This window comes from Gnatocerus cornutus, chromosome 6, assembly GCF_029298725.1.
Source record: "Gnatocerus cornutus isolate USDA-ARS CGAHR chromosome 6, icGnaCorn1.1, whole genome shotgun sequence".
NCBI lineage: Eukaryota > Metazoa > Arthropoda > Insecta > Coleoptera > Tenebrionidae > Gnatocerus > Gnatocerus cornutus.
In genome coordinates this window covers 16,067,537-16,087,746 of record NC_142238.1, presented here as the reverse complement: position 1 = coordinate 16,087,746, position 20,210 = coordinate 16,067,537, and the positions used below count along the sequence as shown (strand labels likewise).

General features: G+C 34.2%; 2 protein-coding genes across 2 annotated transcripts; one reads left to right on the top strand and one right to left on the bottom strand.

The window, feature by feature from the left end:
- The first annotated feature begins 1,591 nt into the window (after positions 1–1,591).
- Positions 1,592–2,478, top strand: LOC148173412 (trypsin-7-like). Its single transcript, XM_088039873.1, has 4 exons — positions 1,592–1,637; positions 1,687–1,849; positions 1,904–2,282; positions 2,332–2,478. Exons 1-4 carry the CDS (start codon positions 1,592–1,594, stop codon positions 2,476–2,478), a joined length of 735 nt encoding a protein of 244 aa, XP_087895999.1.
- A 4,909-nt stretch (positions 2,479–7,387) lies between these two features.
- LOC148173411 (beta-1,4-glucuronyltransferase 1) lies at positions 7,388–9,254 on the bottom strand. Its single transcript, XM_088038773.1, has 4 exons — positions 8,974–9,254; positions 7,934–8,853; positions 7,732–7,885; positions 7,388–7,676 (listed from the first exon to the last, which is right to left on the bottom strand). Exons 1-4 carry the CDS (start codon positions 8,980–8,982, stop codon positions 7,467–7,469), a joined length of 1,293 nt encoding a protein of 430 aa, XP_087894899.1. The 5' UTR covers positions 8,983–9,254; the 3' UTR covers positions 7,388–7,466.
- Positions 9,255–20,210: the final 10,956 nt, after the last annotated feature.

Sequence of the window (20,210 nt, the reverse complement as noted above, 5' to 3'; positions counted from 1 at the left end):
AGTAATTCATAAAAAACTCGGACGTTAACAAGTAACGTCCTCGTTCATTATGAATTACTTAATATCCTTCTCAAATAAATAGCTATAAATTAGTTTTTCTTTAAAAGCTGCTATAGAAAAAAATAGTGTATTATACACGACGATAAAGGATCTTTAACCATCTCGTGAAGTTAATCCACTCGTGGCTGCGCCACTCGTGTATTAACTATCTTCACTCGATGGTTAAAGTGGTCCTTTATCGTCTTGTATAATAAATAACTATAATAATTGTGCACAAAAAGTGAAATTTTACTTAAAAGATAAGTAAACTACGATATACGCACATCTGCCAGTAGAAAATAATAAACATTTTTAAGTATGTAGTTCATTTAATTTAAAGTAAAATAACATTCTAAAATGTTACAAACTTTGTTGACTTTAGATTCATAAAATTAAATTTAAGATTTTAATCGTACTAATAAAATTGTAGGAAATTAAATTATTTTCGAGTTTAATTAATTTAATTAAGTTTCGAGTTTTTACCTTCATATCGTTCGTATGTACAACCCCTGTAAAATTTAGAAAAAATTGTTTTGTATTTTTTTGCATATTTCGATAGTCTATAACCTTTAAAAATTTCAAAAACATGTTTTCAATAGTTTTTGAGTTGTAGCTATTAGCATAATAAACTGTTACAGCTATTAACTATAATAAACTAATCTTTAAACGCGTTTTTCTCGCAACCACATTTTTCAAATTTGCTGCTGTTGTAACTCAAAGACAAATCATCCGATTGTCTTAAAAATGTTTTGTGTTTTATTTTGTATATCTTGCTTTGTACGATGAACCCCCAGTTTTTCGATCGTATAAAAAAGTGATTCTGGCGAGCCAAAAATCATCAAATTTTTGAGGGATTTTGACTTTTTTTTGACATTTTATCAAATTTCAAAATTTTTCTACTATTGTGGTTCATCTCACTAGAAATATTTTCTAGTTTAATCATTTTATTTTTTTTTATTTCAACAATGGTGAAGCCCGCAATCTCTGCAGCAGTGGAAGGGCTTTTTTCTAGTGACTTGGAAGATACTTAATAAGTCGGGCAAAATTAAATATTTTGATCTAAAAATTTCAATTTTTTTTTATTATTTATTTAAAAATGTATCCTCCAAATTTGAAAACGTTTCATGCAGTAGTTTTCTTTAAAAAAATTCCCGAAAGTCACCATCTTTTAGAAGGTCACAGTGGTTGTGCCGCCTAATATTTCGAAACTGAGCTTTAATTTTGGAAACCCGCAAAAGAAAAATTTGTTTGTTTTAACCAGATCTACCAGTTTAATTTAATGTACTCATTAATCTCATCTGTTAAACCCTGTCAACTAATTAAAGGTTTAGGTTTACTAAATAATTTTGCTCCCTAAATCAGCGTTGGGCTTCAAAATCGCACCCCTCTGTAAACTCGTTATGTAAGTTACAAACTTATTAAAATTCTTCGCGGAATTTTACTGTCTAGTAGATATTTTTTATGTTTGCCATAAAACCCTATTTTACTTTATACTTTTTGACGTAACCCAACAGTATATAAAGAGTTTTTGAGGTAAAACCAAGTAGTCACCATGTTATTTTTGTTCTTGGTTTTAACTTCCGTCCTCTCCGTGCACGGTAAAATTATTGTTGTTTTTCAACCCAATATTGATACGTTTCTCATTAGGTGCAACTGAGGCACCCGTTGATGATAAAATCGTAGGTGGAAAAAGTACAAGCATAGAAAAAGTCCCTTACCAAGTTTCCCTTTATCTCTTCGATTCATTCATTTGTGGAGGCTCAATCATAACTCCTCAACATGTCCTCACAGCTGCTCATTGTGTAGATGGGTACCAACCATCGACAAAAAATTTCATATATTGATATATAAATTATATTTCCAGAGCACCTTCAAAAAGTCTAAGTGTAGGATTAGGTTCCAACCACAAAAAAATCAATGTTAAACAATGTTTCCCGCACCAGAGTTACAATAAGACGACACATGACTTTGACATCGCCGTTTTGCAACTCAACAACAAAATAAAATTGGGGTCAACTGCAAGAACTGTATCTTTACCATCGCAAACTGTAAGAAATCTCACTAATCAAGAAGCTACAGTAAGTGGTTGGGGATCTACAAAAGAAGGTGGTAAACCTTCCTCAAAATTACAAGCTGTTACAGTAACAGTTATTAATGGAGATAAATGTAAGAAGCAATATCCTTCTAATTTTGTTGAAGAACGAATGCTGTGTGCGTATGAGCCGGGACAAGACGCGTGTCAGGTATTTAATTACATACAATTTGTGTGACTTTTGGTGTGAAATTTTATAGGGCGATTCTGGTGGTCCCTTGGTGCTTAATAATACTCAAATTGGAATTGTGTCTTTTGGAAGTGGATGCGCGAAACCACGTTATCCGGGGGTGTATACTGATGTAGCTAAATATAGAGACTTTATTGCAGGTATAATAAAAAAATAAAACTTCGTTTTTTTTATTTTTAAAAAATAGTCAGCACTTTAGGATAATAAGTAATGTGCAAAAATTTAATAATGTTCTTAATAAAAATTTAAAAAATAAAATATCTACCTGCCTCATATTAAATTTAACTTCGATCGGCTATTATTATTATTTGTTATGGGATGTAAATTTCAAGCCCAGATTTAGAATTTGCGCAAAATCCTGAGTAAATTGAGCTATAATAACTTCAAAAAAAACGAGATAAAAAATAAATCCATTTAATAAATTTTGACAAGAGATTAGAAAAAACTATAATTTGTTCAAGTTTCTTCAAATTTACTTGAACTATTTTGGCATAAGGCACAATTTTCTAGTATAAGGTTTTTCACTAAATAAAAAATACACATTGTTAGATTTAAGCAAAATAATCCCAATTTCACATTAAACTCATTGTCAGTCTAAATTGGATTTATTGAGTTTTGAAAATAACTCCTCAGTTTTTGTCATAATGCAATTTTCGATTTTAGGAAAATCTAAGAACTATTTTTTATGTAAAAAATCGCGAAAAAACGATGGCGCAAACGATATCTCAATACCTGTAATGGTTTCCGAGATATCGAGCACGAATTGTTTCGAACCCAAATATTCAAACGAGCATAATTCAGTTATTTGTTGGCAAAAATTAAAAATTCTTGTAGTTTTGGATTCAGCACGACATTCTGTGTAAAATGAGCCGAAATTTGTTTAATTTGCTTAATAAATAAACGAGGCATTGGCCAAAAAACTGTTTTGAAGAGATCATTTTGGGATGATTTTCAATCACTGTTTTCAAGCTGAAAACTACGTTTGATACCTTTATGTTTAAATCAGTCGAAATAGGAGCGCCAAATTTAAGATCAATCGGACAAATAGTTTACGCGTTATGTCCAAAACAAAAATTTTCATTGATTGAGTTGGAATTTTTTTTGCGAAAAATCGACTGTCTGATGCTAAATTGCAAGAAAACAGCAGAAATCTGCACAAAACCATCAAATTTCTGAGAGAAATCCGCTTATTTCAATGCAAAACGACGATTTCTTGCTGATTTTCGCCGTTTTCTGGCTAGAATTCGCAAAGAAGAGCTCGTAATCTAAAAAAACCATCAATTTTTATCAATTTTCAACGGCCGAACTGCAAGAAAGCAGCAAAAATCTGCACGAAATCAGCAAAATTCTTAGAGAAATCCGCTTATTTCGATGCAAAACGACGATTTCTCGCTGATTTTCGCCGTTTTCTGGCTTGAATTTGCAAAAAAGAGTTCAAAATCTACAAAACCATCAATTTTTATCAAGATTCGACGGCTGAATGCAAGAAAACAGCAGAAATCTGCACGAAATCATCAAAATTCGTTGAGAAATCTGCTTATTTCGATGCAAAACGACGATTTTTTGCCGATTTTCGCCGTTTTCTAGCTTGAATTTGCAAAGAAGAGCTCAAAATCTACAAAACCATCAATTTTTATCAAGATTCAACGGCTGAATTGCCAAAAAGCAGCAAAAATCTGCACGAAATGATCAAAATTCTTAGAGAAATTCGCTTATTTCGATGCAAAACGACGATTCCTCGCTGACTTTTGTCGTTTTCTGGCTTGAATAAGCAAAGAAGAGCTCGAAATCTACAAAACCATCAATTTTTATCAAGATTCGATTGCTGAATGCTAGAAAAACAGCAAAAATCTGCACGAAATCATCAAAATTGTTAGAGAAATTTGCTTATTTCGATGCAAAACGACAATTTCTCGCTGATTTTCGCCGTTTTCTGGCTTGAATTTGCAAAGACGAGCTCGAAATCGACGAAACCATCAATTTTTATCTAGATTCAACGACTGAATTGCAAGAAAACAGCAGAAATCTGCACGAAATCATCAAATTTCTTTAAAAAATTCGCTTATTTCGATGCAAAAGGACGATTTCTCGCTGATTTTCCCCGTTTTCTGGCTTGAATTTGCAAAAAAGAGTTCAAAATCTACAAAACCATCAATTTTTATCAAGATTCGACGGCTGAATGCAAGAAAACAACAGAAATCTGCACGAAATCATCAAATTTCTAAGAGAAATCCGCTTATCACGATGCAAAACGACGATTTTTCGCTGATTTTCCTTGTTTTCTGGCTTGAATTTGCAAAAAAGAGTTCGAAATCTACAAAACCATCAATTTTTATCAAAATTCGACGGTTGAATGCAAGAAAACAGCAGAAATCTGCACGAAATCATCAAATTTCTGAGAGAAATCCGCTTATCACGATGCAAAACGACGATTTTTCGCTGATTTTCCCCGTTTTCTGGCTTGAATTTGCAAAAAAGAGTTTAAAATCTACAAAACCATGAATTTTTATCAAGATTAGACGGCTGAATGCAAGAAAACAGCAGAAATCTGCATAAAATCATCAAAATTCTTAGAGAAATCCGCTTATTTCGATGCGAAACGACGATTTCTCGCTGATTTTCGCCGTTTTCTGGCTTGAATTTGCAAAAAAGAGTTCAAAATCTACAAAACCATCAATTTTTATCAAGATTCGACGGCTGAATGCAAGAAAACAGCAGAAATCTGCATGAAATCATCAAATTTCTGAGAGAAATCCGCTTATCACGATGCAAAGCGACGATTTTTCGTTGATTTTCGCCGTTTTCTGGCGTGAATTTGCAAAAAAGAGTTCAAAATCTACAAAACCATCAATTTTTATCAAGATTCGACGACTGAATGCAAGAAAACAGCAGAAATCTGCATGAAATCATCAAATTTCTGAGAGAAATCCGCTTATCACGATGCAAAGCGACGATTTTTCGCTGATTTTCCCCGTTTTCTGGCTTGAATTTGCAAAAAAGAGTTCAAAAGCTACAAAACCATCAATTTTTATCAAGATTCGACGGCTGAATGCAAGAAAACAGCAGAAATCTGCACGAAATCATCAAATTTCTGAGAGAAATCCGCTTATCACGATGCAAAACGACGATTTTTCGCTGATTTTCCCCGTTTTCTGGCTTGAATTTGCAAAAAAGAGTTCAAAATCTACAAAACCATCAATTTTTATCAAGATTCGACGGCTGAATGCAAGAAAACAACAGAAATCTGCACGAAATCATCAAATTTCTGAGAGAAATCCGCCTATCACGATGCAAAACGACGATTTCTCGCTGATTTTCGCCGTTTTCTGGCTTGAATTTGCAAAAAAGAGTTCAAAATCTACAAAACCATCAATTTTTATCAAGATTCGACGGCTGAATGCAAGAAAACAGCAGAAATCTGCACGAAATCATCAAATTTCTGAGAGAAATCCGCTTATCACGATGCAAAGCGACGATTTTTCGTTGATTTTCGCCGTTTTCTGGCGTGAATTTGCAAAATAGAGTTCAAAATCTACAAAACCATCAATTTTTATCAAGATTCGACGGCTGAATGCAAGAAAACAGCAGAAATCTGCATGAAATCATCAAATTTCTGAGAGAAATCCGCTTATCACGATGCAAAACGACGATTTTTCGTTGATTTTCGCCGTTTTCTGGCGTGAATTTGCAAAAAAGAGTTCAAAATCTACAAAACCATCAATTTTTATCAAGATTCGACGGCTGAATGCAAGAAAACAGCAGAAATCTGCACGAAATCATCAAATTTCTGAGAGAAATCCGCTTATCACGATGCAAAGCGACGATTTTTCGTTGATTTTCGCCGTTTTCTGGCGTGAATTTGCAAAATAGAGTTCAAAATCTACAAAACCATCAATTTTTATCAAGATTCGACGGCTGAATGCAAGAAAACAGCAGAAATCTGCACGAAATCATCAAATTTCTGAGAGAAATCCGCTTATCACGATGCAAAACGACGATTTTTCGCTGATTTTCCCCGTTTTCTGGCTTGAATTTGCAAAAAAGAGTTTAAAATCTACAAAACCATCAATTTTTATCAAGATTAGACGGCTGAATGCAAGAAAACAGCAGAAATCTGCATAAAATCATCAAAATTCTTAGAGAAATCCGCTTATTTCGATGCGAAACGACGATTTCTCGCTGATTTTTGCCGTTTTCTGGCTTGAATTTGCAAAAAAGAGTTCAAAATCTACAAAACCATCAATTTTTATCAAGATTAGACGGCTGAATGCAAGAAAACAGCAGAAATCTGCACGAAATCATCAAAATTCGTTGAGAAATCTGCTTATTTCGATGCGAAACGACGATTTTTTGCCGATTTTCGCCGTTTTCTGGCTTAAATTCGCAATGAAGAGCTCGAAATCTACAAAACCATCAATTTTCATCAAAATTCAACGACTGAATTGCAAGAAAACAGCAGAAACCTGCACGAAATCATCAAATTTTTTAAAAAAATCCTCCTATTTTGATGCAAAACGGCGATTTCTCGCTGATTTTTGCCGTTTTCTGGCTTGAATTCGCAATGAAAAGCTCTAAATCTACAAAATCATCAATTTTATCAAGATTCAACGGCTAAATTGCAAGAAAACAGCAGAAATCTGCATAAAATCATCAAAATTCTTAGAGAAATCGGCTTATTTCGATGCAAAACGACGATTTCTCGCTGATTTTCATCAATTTTGGGCTCTTGAGGACATTTAGAATAAGCCGAGAAAAAGAATGGCGCGAACCGCATCTCAACATCTCAAATAGTTTAACTTTAAAAATGAGGAAAAATAAAAATCAACTTTTTGAAACTTTGATCGGCCATAACTCAGTTAGTTGTCGGATCAAATTTCAATCCCAGATTTAGAATTTGCGCAAAATTCTGCGTAAAATGAACATATTTACACCAAAAATATAGGAGATATCGATCGCAATTGCCCATTTAGTTACCACTGTCGCTAACTGTCAAGTTAAGATATTGTTTTCATCACCCTTATTAAACTTTCCCACATTGCAAAAGCCAAATAAACAGAAAAATAACGTTCAAAGTTCAAAGAGTTTTATTGTAAACAAAATACGAAGTTGCTTGCAATACCAAAACCTGTGATACAAACAAAGAAGTTAATTCTTTCGTCCCGCCATCATATTAAGCGGGTCCTTATCGTATTTAGCAAAAATTTCCCTCTTGAAGCCATCGAAATGCTTCCTGTTGAGATTATTCTGGTGTTCCCTCCACGGCGGACGTGTCTTCTTCACTTGCAACCCCCAATGACAAGTGAATATCGGCGAAAGAACCAGAAACTCGTACCCGGCGACAAACATTTCGTACACCTAAAAACGCCAGAAAATATAAAAACCCGGCGCATCCACCATTTGGTCGTTTTACCTGGCTATTTCTGGTGTATCCGTAGCCGACAAATCTCTCATCATGTGGCGGAACCGAATCCGGCGCAACGTAAAACGGTTCGTAAAGAAACTCGAAATTCGTGACGGGATGGCTAATGTGTACTTCCTGCACCACATCCAGCGAACTCTGCCATCTATAAACATTCTCATCAACCCAAACCACCACTAAGCGTTCAACTCACTTGGTAAAATTCGTAGCAAATTGGTTATAGATAAAAACTTTGTGATGAAACGGTCTCGCTAGGCCCTTATTGGCTAATCTGACTAGCTCAGTCTTATTCGGCGGGAATCTCACCCTCTCGTCAATCTCATAGGTCGGGATAACGTAAGCGCAGAGCCCATTACACCTCGCGTGCTCCAGAAAAACGTCGAGTTTCTCCGCCATGCGTTTACTTGGAATGATATCTACGTCGGTGAGGAAGACAAATTTGCTCTGACAGTTCTTGCGCGCGAGGTTCCTCAAATGGTTCTGCGGGTACGCCAACTTCGTCCTCCACTTGGTGCTGCCTTTCAAAACCTGGCGCACCAGCTGCTGCAAAACACTCAAGGGATTCCCGCAGTTCATTTCCGCTAGTTTCTCTAGGTCTATATTGATGGTTTTTGGTCTGTGGTCCTTAGGAAACGCAAAGTGAAAACTGACTTGTTCCCGAATTTTGGCGTTGCATTCTCTGAGGAAAAGTATGTACAAAAGGAGGGCGTTCATCTCTTCATCGCTCGCGGCGAAGGTTGCCAACGAGATGGGGCCACCCCAATTGGCACTAACTTCCACAAGAGATGCGAGTTTGTCCAGAGAACTCTGAGTAGCCAAGCAGGTTTTATGGAAGTCGCTCAGTGCGGCGAAACCTTCCCCAACCATAATGTTGTCGAAGAGTTTGTACTGCAGCCGGTTGTCCCATCGGCCTTGCTTCAAATCCAGCTTAAAAATGGGGTCATTTTTCGGGTAGATTTGACGTGGGGGGTCACACTTCGGGGGTTTGGGAGCGACTTTTAACGGGGGGTGCTTGGGGCACTCGGGGTTGTACATCAACTTCAGAGTAAGAAGAATGTTGTAGATCGAAAGAACCACAACGGCTAGAATGCTGATATTCCATATTCGACATCCCTAAAACAACACGTTTTAAACAAATCGATAATTTTACATTTTGAACCCACTGGAGACTCGTTATCGCCAGACATTGCAACAGAATTTGAGCCACCACCCAATACTTAATAATTCACTCACCTGAATCATTTGGGTGACGTCTTGGAAGTTATCGCAATCTCAGTTTTGATCAATCACATTTCGTTTTAATTTAATTAGACAGTGGAAGGCATTTTACGGTTCGGAATCATTTAATTTCATTAATTTTCCTCTAGAGATGAGTTATGCGCGATTAATCACGAGGCCGAAAATAATCTACACTAAAAGTAGTAAATAGTCGGATGATAGGAAAATAAAACAACACGATGTAATTAGAGGGACAGTGTATAAATGTCTAAAGGCGCCGGTCGTCGACGTGCGCCTGCGTCGGCGTCGTTATCGATTCATGTTAAATGTCAGTCGCCAGATTTGAACTTTGCCGATGAATTTGCTAAGATTTCTTAACTTCAGGATGAATAGGAAGTGACGGTGTGGAAAAACTTTTAAAAATTAATCCAAAAGATTGATCTAAAACACAAAAAAAAAGAATTATTGTTGTATATAAACTTTAGATGATCTCTAGAAATTTTGATGAAGCTTCTAAATCCACAGAAGACGGGGTTTGTCACAGGCGCCTGCCAAAACTTCAAAGTGAATTAATTATTTATGGGATTAATTTAGGGCTTATGAGTGACCAGCTACATAATTGATTTAAAACTAATTTTGTTGGTGAAAATGAAAACAAATAGTATATTATAATACAAGTTTATAAGCAAGCCTTTAAAACACGCACGACGAGTTTAAGAGCACGACGCGTCAGCGGAGTGCGTTAAACGTCGTAAGTGTTTTAAAGGCGCTTATAAACGAGTGTTATACGCTATTTTTTATTATACCTATCCATTTACAATCCTTAAGGAGCATTGAAAAATTGTGAATTCACCCAATAAAATTATCAAAGGTTGTTTGTGAATCGTTTTCGTAGAGACGGTTAGCAAGCAATTGTTTGTTTACGTTGTTAAGCACATTTTTTCACGTTTGTAAAAATCCGTTCAGAAAATGAGTGAAGATATTAAAAGGCTAGCAAAACATGCAGAACAAGAAATATACTGGTCATGTTTTCCGACTAACTTCATACGATTATGGCAAACAGTGGTGGCATCGATAAGTTGAAACGTCAGGTGAGATGGAAATCTTCGAGTGTGGCTAGTGGCTACATTGAAGAATCCACTTTAAACAAAATAGTTGTTTCCAAACGCATTGCTGCTGTTCTGATCACATCGGTTGCTAAATCAACTTCTTCAAAAGCTATGGACGTCCAACAGAAGAATGAAAATGAAAAAACTTCTTCTAGTTATGATTTAGAAACAACAAACAACAGTAACCAGCTTAAAGCGGCGGGCTTGGAAATTTCAAACAATAGTAACTGTAATTTTCATGTTTATATTATAAATAAAAATTGGTCCTGACATTTCACGATTTCTTGTTACCTAGACGACTTTAAAGCTTTAGTGTTTTAAAGACCCCTTTTTGCACGCTTTTCCGTGTTTTAATTTAGGATTATGATACAGGTATAATAAAAAATTCAATTATTATTGATTATTATTATTATTTTATAATAATTTTTGATAATTTTAAATTGATGGCAACACGTAAAGAAGCTTCTATATAGTAATGGGACTAATTTTTTCAATTTTGACATGTAAAATGCAGTTATTTCGAGGGGATTCTAGAAAAAATCTTGTTTGTTCTACGTGCGAAATAGCTTTATTTTAGGCACTAGACGTAAAGTTAATTTAACGAGCTCGTAAAACGTGCGTAAGATCTATCACTCAGGATCAAAAATTTTGCACTTTGGCATAGTTGCTAAACACTTTAGGAGTAGTAACTTCCTTAAATTTTATTCTTCTAGCTTTAAAACTAATAAAAATACGAATTTTTATAAAAAAATATTGAAAATTTTTGGTTTCTCTTAAAAAAACTTCTCTAAATTAATTTAAACGAGAGAAGGAAAGTGAATTCAACAGATAAGTTTTTTGTGCACCGCGTTTTTGCAGACAAGCTCCGTGCCACGTTGCTGCGTATGGAAATGTGCATACGAGCAACACTTAAAATGTCACATTTTTTTTTGGAAAATACTTGAGACTTTTAGAAAACCGAAGAAAAAAACGTAGTTTCATCAAGATCTTACGCCAGTTTAATTTAGTGCATTTTTTAATTTTGTTTTTGGTTTATTGAATTTTCATTTTTTAGATTCGTTGTTTGATTTCTTTAGATATCTTCGCCTACCTACCATTGAATTGCTATAAAATTAAAGAACAAAAAAGCATAAAAAAACTGCGTTATCAGTCCGCTTGTAAAACACTTTTTTATTAATGGCCATTCTAAACTAATTTGCGGTGGTGTTTAGAACTATTAAGTTTAACATAAAGTAAAACATTTTGGGAATTTTGGGAAAATTTTATTAAAAAAAATCATAATAGGTTATAAAATTAAATACACAAAATTTAACCAGTTAGAACGCATCAAGACCTTCAACTTTTCTAGATAATTTTTTCCGTAAACGCATTTTGATTTTCACCTTTTTCCGCCCTTAATTTGGCCAGCCGTTCGATATCTCTAAACAAATTCACATTCATTTCCGCAACGAGGAGATTTTTTGACTTAAACCTTATCACAACTTTTTGTCATAAAAACGCCTGATCAGCAGTAATTTAATTAAAAACGCTCAGTTTGTTGTGAATTTTCATAGTGTCAAAGTTATCAGATCGTTTCAGTGCAAAAGGTGGTACAAAATGGTTTATACCAACATGGAATACACGGATATGGTGCATCTCTATGTGTCGGAATTTTTTTTATTAAGAAAAATTGTTGTATATGGTGAGTTCTCTTACCAGTTTAATTTTGTGTACTCATCTCCATAACACCCTGTATAAGCAATTAGGAAATTACATACTAATCTCATTATTGGAATCAGTTGTGTTTCGCCTTTTGATAAAGAAGGTCGTTTTGGTGATTTGTGCTACAGAGTGTTGCTCTGAGAAAATATCTTGCAAGGTAAAGTACTACCCTATATTATTCAACAGTTTTCAATTCAGCGAAACGTTAGGCGCGTTTGATCGTCTATTTTTTCAGTTCGTTGGCGTTGACAAAAGCAATTTAATATACATAGTATTTGTGCTTAGTAATAATCGGAATTTAAAGGAAGTTAGATACATTTAAACTGTTTTATTCTTACTTCTTTGTTCTGAGTTTGACTGTTAAATACAATGAACAAAATTAGAAGGTTGCTCAAAGAATTTTGGAAATTTTTCATTTAGTCGAAAACATTTCTTAAAATTAGCCACCCAATATTAATTTTGCGAATTAAATTTTATTTGAAAGCACATATGCAAATCAACTTTATAATCGTGTTCTACACTAGAAATTCCATTTTCTTTGCTTGGATCTTTTGTAAAAATTTCCATAGTCGTCTCACGCCACCGTGGTGAAATTCACTTAGGTCTCATGTATTCACTTTATCCTTCAATTACGTAATTAGTTGAAGGTTAGGCAAGTTGAGCAGTACCGCACCATCGACGAACAATTCGTTTTTTTGGCAAAAAAAGTAGTTAGATAGCAATACTCATAACTTCGCTCTTATTGTGCTCAATTTCAAGTCCAATTATATGAAAAAAACGCCACACTAATAAACCTTTGTTGAAATAATATGCCTTGATTGATTTTCTTTCTGGAGGATATATGACAAATTCCCTAAAAATCCTGATGTGACCCAGACGTCTTATTGCATCTTCAAGACTTATTGCACATCTTATTGCACAAGGAATCAAAATCAGCGTCTCAGCGAAAATTAAATGATTAAATTTTGTGGCATAGAAATCAGTGCTTCATTATTTATTATTTAGGCGTGTTCGGAATTTCGTTTTAAAAATTCGAAATTTGGTTTAATCTGCAATTAAATCTGATTATTGCAAGCAGTCTAAATACAAGTTTTTAATGTAAGGGAACAGTTTTGACAAAAACTGCATTGCGTTTTTTGGTAAATTTTCTAATTGATTGGTTTTAATATTGCCGAAATGGTATTTTCCGCAAATCTTGAAATGAAATGTCTATTGAAAACGCGAAAACCTGATTATTTTTTGTTCGCTCAAGAAAAGGGTAGTTAGCAATTATGAAATTACATAATAAATCTCATTATTAGAATCAGTTGTGTTTCGACTTTTGGTAAAGACGGTCGTTTCGTGCTGCCCTGAGAAAATATCTTGCAAGGTAAAGTACTACTAAGGTAATTTTAGTGCTACAGTTATGAAATTTCGGGAAATTACTAGTTTTTAATCAAATATTAACTCTGCCAAATTGCAAAATTGTAAATCAAAAGACATAAATAGAAATTTTTATTTTTAATGCCCAAATGCTTCACTAAAATTGATAACTCTCGTAATTTTAGTGAAATTTGAGGAATTACGACTTTTAAGTCGTGTTTTTCCACTAAAACTTGATTGTTTAAATTAGAATGTAAATCAATTTTGTGGACCTATGACAGATAAGAAATATGCGGTTTTCTCTATGGTTTTTCTAGCACTATTGTTGCTACTCTTTCATTATTAGATTGAAAATTTTCAAACTAATGTAAAATTGCAAAATCTGTTTTGTCTACCCATCGTATATTTGGATTTATTTTGGAACTTGACCTTCTGAAAAATCGTTGTCATTCATTACCCTTGGTTATGGCATGGTAATAGCGCCACCTGATTAGGTACTTTTTGTTCGCTCAAGAAAAAAGTAATAGTTTTTGTTATAAGCAATTAGGAAATCACATATTAATGAAAACAGTTGTGTTTCGACTTTTGATAAAGACGGTCGTTTCAGAGATGTGTGCTACAGAGTGCTGTTCTGAGAAAATATTTTGTAAGGTAAAATACTAACCTATATTCATTTATAGACATTTTGGAGAATTTTTAATTCAGAGAATCGTTAGGCGCGTTTGATTGTGTTTTTTTTGACTCGTTTCTATTAACAAAAGCAGTTTACTATACAGAGTGTTTATGCTTAGTAATAATCGAGTTTTAAAGGACGTTAGATACATTTAAACTTTTTTTTCATTCAAATGTTTATCTAGGATCTGCGTTTAACTGTTGGATATGATGAAAATTTTTTATTTAGACGGAAACATTTTTTTTAAAATTAGTCGCCCAATATTAATCTTGCAATTTTAAATTTATTTCAAGACTCAACTTTATAATCGTGCGAATGGGTAAGATTCATTTCACTGAAGTGTTACTAGAAATTCTGTTCTTTTTTTAGTTGGTATTTTTCGTGAAAATTTCCATAGTGGTCTCACGCCACCGTGCTGAAATTCTTTTAGGTCCTACGTATTAATTTCTTTCTGCAATTATGTAATTAGTTGGAGGGCAGACAAGTTGAGCGTTACCGAACCATCGACAACAATTAGGTTTTTTTTTTTGACAGAAAAAAAGTTGAATAAGAACACTTATAAATTCGCGAATATTCTGGTCGATTTCAAGTCCAATTAAACAAAAGAAAGATCACACTAATAAACCTTTGTTGAAATTTGCTTTTCGCTAAAAATCCTGATGAGAATCAAAATCATTTGCTTCCCAGCGATAATCAAATGTTTAAATTTTTTTGCATAGTGAAATCAACGCTTCATTATTAATTTTTTACGCGTGTTTGGAGTTTCGTTTAAAATCGACGTCCTTTAAAAATTCGAAAACTTGTTTAATGTGTTATTATTAAATCTGATTATTGGAAAGCAGGCTAAACACCACAAGTTTTTATTGTAAGGAAACAGTTTTAACAAAAATTGTGTCGTATTTTTCGGTAAATTTCTGATTGATTAGTTTCAACATTTCCGACTTTTGAAAACGAGAGGCGAAATAATAACGAATTGCCGTCTTTAAAATATAGCAATTCTCCGTACGTTTTAGTCTTGTTTTTTAACGCAGAATACGTAATTGATTGGAGCTGCATTGTTCCTAATTAGTGAAAAGGAAGGTCAGTTACAAGATTCGGAATGATTTGTTTTCAAAAAAAAAAGAGTTAAATAATAGTTATCTAATAACGCTTGTAAAGCCATCATTTATTTAGTTGTGCTCTGAATTTTAAGTGAGAAAGACGTGCTACGGACTTTATTAATTTTTAGTGTGTTTTACTGATTTCCAGGACTTAAAGGTAGGACTTGTACGGTGGTTTAAAAGTAAGCGTGTATTGTTTGTACCTAAATATTCGATCCTTTTAATTAATACGTATTTATTTGTTGCAGATATCATCCTAACTTCGGAATTTTCACTCGAAATCCTGGAACATCTTGAAAAATGTAAGACGAAGGATTAGGGTAAGACAGTTTGGTTGCATCTTTCTACTTCACTGTTCTTGTTGCATTTTTGCATCATTTCCTTATTTACCAATTTTATCTTTTTTATACTTTTTCTTAGTCTCATGTCTATTGAAATGAAATTCCTCCTTTCTATGACTCTTTTGCGTTTTGCCACCTAAACTTCAATTTCCTCTCTTTTTAATACTGGAAAACTCTGTTCAGTTCTTTTATACCAACACAACAATGAACTCTCTTTCTTAATACTGGAAAATTCTGTCCAATTTTTTTATACCAACACAACAATGAACTTCTATTTCCTTTCTTTTTAATACTGGAAAAGTCTGTCCAGTTCTTTTATACCAACACAACCATCAACTTCTATTTCCTCTCTTTCTTAGTATTGGAAATGTCTGTTTAGTTCTTTTATACCAACACAACAATGAACTTCTATTTCCTCTCTTTCTTAATACTGGAAAAGTCTGTTTAGTTCTTTTACACCAACACAACAATGAACTTCTATTTCCTTTCTTTTTAATACTGGAAAAATCTGTCCAGTTCTTTTACACCAACACAACAATGAACTTCTATTTCCTTTCTTTTTAATACTGGAAAAATCTGTCCAGTTCTTTTATACCAACACAACCATCAACTTCTATTTCCTCTCTTTCTTAGTATTGGAAATGTCTGTTTAGTTCTTTTATACCAACACAACAATGAACTTCTATTTCCTCTCTTTCTTAATACTGGAAAAGTCTGTTTAGTTCTTTTACTCCAACACAACAATGAACTTCTATTTCCTTTCTTTTTAATACTGGAAAAATCTGTCCAGTTCTTTTATACCAACACAACCATGAACTTCTATTTCCTCTCTTTCTTAATACTAGAAACGTCTGTCCAATTCTTTTATACCAACACAACAATGAACTTCCATTTCCTCTCTTTTTAATACTGGAAAACTCTGTTCAGTTCTTTTATACCAACACAACAATGAACTCTCTTTCTTAATACTGGAAAATTCTGTCCAATTCTTTTATACCAACACAACAATGAACTTCTATTTCCTTTCTTTTTAATACTGGAAAAGTCTGTCCAGTTCATTTATACCAACACAACCATCAACTTCTATTTCCTCTCTTTCTTAGTATTGGAAAAGTCTGTTTAGTTCTTTTACACCAACACAACAATGAACTTCTATTTCCTTTCTTTTTAATACTGGAAAAATCTGTCCAGTTCTTTTATACCAACACAACCGTCAACTTCTATTTCCTCTCTTTCTTAATATTGGAAAAGTCTGTTTAGTTCTTTTATACCAACACAACAATGAACTTCTATTTCCTCTCTTTCTTAATACTGGAAAAGTCTGTTTAGTTCTTTTACACCAACACAACAATGAACTTCTAATTCCTTTCTTTTTATACTGGAAAAGTCTGTCCAGTTCTTTTATACCAACACAACCATCAACTTCTATTTCCTCTCTTTCTTAATACTAGAAACGTCTGTCCAATTCTTTTATACCAACACAACAATGAACTTCCATTTCCTCTCTTTTTAATACTGGAAAACTCTGTTCAGTTCTTTTATACCAACACAACAATGAACTCTCTTTCTTAATACTGGAAAATTCTGTCCAATTCTTTTATACCAACACAACAATGAACTTCTATTTCCTTTCTTTTTAATACTGGAAAAGTCTGTCCAATTCTTTTATACCAACACAACAATGAACTTCTATTTCCTCTCTTTCTTAATACTGGAAAAGTCTGTTTAGTTCTTTTACACCAACACAACAATGAACTTCTATTTCCTTTCTTTTTAATACTGGAAAAGTCTGTCCAGTTCTTTTATACCAACACAACCATCAACTTCTATTTCCTCTCTTTCTTAGTATTGGAAAAGTCTGTTTAGTTCTTTTATACCAACAAAACAATGAACTTCTATTTCCTCTCTTTCTTAATACTGGAAAAGTCTGTTTAGTTCTTTTACACCAACACAACAATGAACTTCTATTTCCTTTCTTTTTAATACTGGAAAAGTCTGTCCAGTTCTTTTATACCAACACAACCATGAACTTCTATTTCCTCTCTTTCTTAATACTAGAAACGTCTGTCCAATTCTTTTATACCAACACAACAATGAACTTCCATTTCCTCTCGTTTTAATACTGGAAAACTCTGTTCAGTTCTTTTATACCAACACAACAATGAACTTCTATTTCCTCTCTTTCTTAATACTGGAAAAGTCTGTTTAGTTTTTTTACACCAACACAACAATGAACTTTTATTTCCTCTCTTTCTTAATACTAGAAACGTCTGTCCAATTCTTTTATACCAACACAACAATGAACTTCCATTTCCTCTCTTTTTAATACTGGAAAACTCTGTTGTTCTTTTATACCAACACAACAATGAACTTCTATTTCCTCTCTTTCTTAATACTGGAAAAGTCTGTTTAGTTCTTTTACACCAACACAACAATGAACTTCTATTTCCTTTCTTTTTAATACTGGAAAAATCTGTCCAGTTCTTTTATACCAACACAACCGTCAACTTCTATTTCCTCTCTTTCTTAATATTGGAAAAGTCTGTTTAGTTCTTTTATACCAACACAACAATGAACTTCTATTTCCTCTCTTTCTTAATACTGGAAAAGTCTGTTTAGTTCTTTTACACCAACACAACAATGAACTTCTAATTCCTTTCTTTTTAATACTGGAAAAGTCTGTCCAGTTCTTTTATACCAACACAACCATCAACTTCTATTTCCTCTCTTTCTTAATACTAGAAACGTCTGTCCAATTCTTTTATACCAACACAACAATGAACTTCCATTTCCTCTCTTTTTAATACTGGAAAACTCTGTTCAGTTCTTTTATACCAACACAACAATGAACTCTCTTTCTTAATACTGGAAAATTCTGTCCAATTCTTTTATACCAACACAACAATGAACTTCTATTTCCTTTCTTTTTAATACTGGAAAAGTCTGTCCAGTTCTTTTATACCAACACAACCAAGGGGAAACAAGTAGGTGGACAAAATTGGGGAATTAGATACACACACATTTTGCGTGAGTTTATGGAAACATCCATGCATGTTCTGTATTCTGCACATAATTTAACATCACTACACTTGCTGCTGTACACTTAAGCATACCAACACTAGTAAGGGGACCCACGTTCATCCACGTAGGCACACAAATTTAGGAAGTTAGGTACCTTTTGCGTGCGTCTATGGAAACATCCATGCATGTTCTGTAGCCGACACATTAGTTTGTCAAGTTACGGCAGTTACAGAGTCTTCTAAAGGTGTTCAGTTTGTGTGAGCTAATGATGCGACGGTGTCAATCCGATACCGACCAGCAGACGTCGGGTACGAATGACTTCATTTGCAGCTCTAAACTCTCAGAGCGCATTTAGTTGAAGCTGTATCTGCATATCTCCCCGATTTGACTTTAGAGGGGGTGGATGAACCTTAAGGCGGGGGGACTTAGTTAGAAAGCCGAAGTAGAATTCCGGTCGCATCACATGCTAACCTAGAAACAGGGCCAATGTTAGTCATTCAATACCCCAGGCTCGGATTGTGTTATACCATAATGGTTGGAACGGAACTATTGAGGTATTTTGCTTTCATTTCTCCAACACTGGTTGGACAGTATTCATTTGGCACCACCGAAAAACTGGCCTCGACTGGACAATTGGTAGCCGACAGACCTTAGTATGTGGGCGCGCGATGAACGAACATCATGTTGAGGGGGACGAGGACATTGTAAAGACGGGAGACGGGAGCTAGCTGTCGTTTGAAAGCACAACTGCCCTTCGAATCAAAATTTACCATAGCGTTCAGAATAGGTTTAGAATCATTTTGTGTAATTTATTTTTCAAGGCGGTTAGCTAGGAGTTGGTTTGAAAGTAAATGTCCGGTTAGTTTTGCTAGAAGGGTGGACACACTTTACGGGACACCTTGGTCAAGATGCTCACTCACGGGATAAACTTTGTTTCGTTGAACATGGTGGACTTCTGGGAGCCGAGTTCATTTTGAATCCACCAAGATCCCCTACGGTGTCTGTGTTCGCGAAAGGGGTGTATTTTGAGACCAAAAATGGGGGGAGAAACACCCGAATTTCATTCATTTTTTCTTGCCACTTTACACTTTTCAACTCCAACTTGCGTCCTAGTTGTTCCATCTTCGATGAGTTACTCTGCCCAATCACCCATTCATTCCCCATCTGAACACTATTTTTATTAAATTTTCCTTCAATCCACCATTTTACGACGTTCCTCATTTTGTCATTTTATCTATTTCAATGTTCTCTTTATTTTCTTATTAAAAAACGAAGGGAGAGTCACCCGAATTCCATTCATTTTTTCTTGCCACTTTACACTTTTCAACTCAAACTTGCGTCCTAGTTGTTCAGTCTTCGATGAGTCACTCCGCCCAACCACCCATTCATTCCCCATCTGAACACTATTTTTATTAAATTTTCCTTCATTCCTCTTCCATTTTACGACATTCTTAATTTTGTCATTTTATCTATTTCAATGTTCTCTTTATTTTCTTATTAAAAATGGGGGAAAAGTCACCCGATTTTCATTCATTTTCTCTTGCCACTTTACACTTTTCAACTCCAACTTGCGTCCTAGTTGTTCAATCTTCGATGAGTCACTCTGCCCAACCACCCATTCATTCCCCATCTGAACACTATTTTTATTAAATTTTCCTTCATTCCACTATTTTACGACATTCTTAATTTTGTCATTTTATCTATTTTAATGTTCTTTTTTTTTCTTATTAAAAATTGAGGGAAAAGTCTCTCCAATTTCATTCATTTTCTCTTGCCACTTTACACTTTTCAACTCCAACTTGAGTCCTACTTGTTCAATCTTCGATGAATCAATCTGCCCAAACACCCATTCATTCCCCATCTGAATACTATTTTTATTAAATTTTCCTTCATTCCTCTTCCATTTTACGACATTCTTAATTTTGTCATTTTATCTTTTTTAATG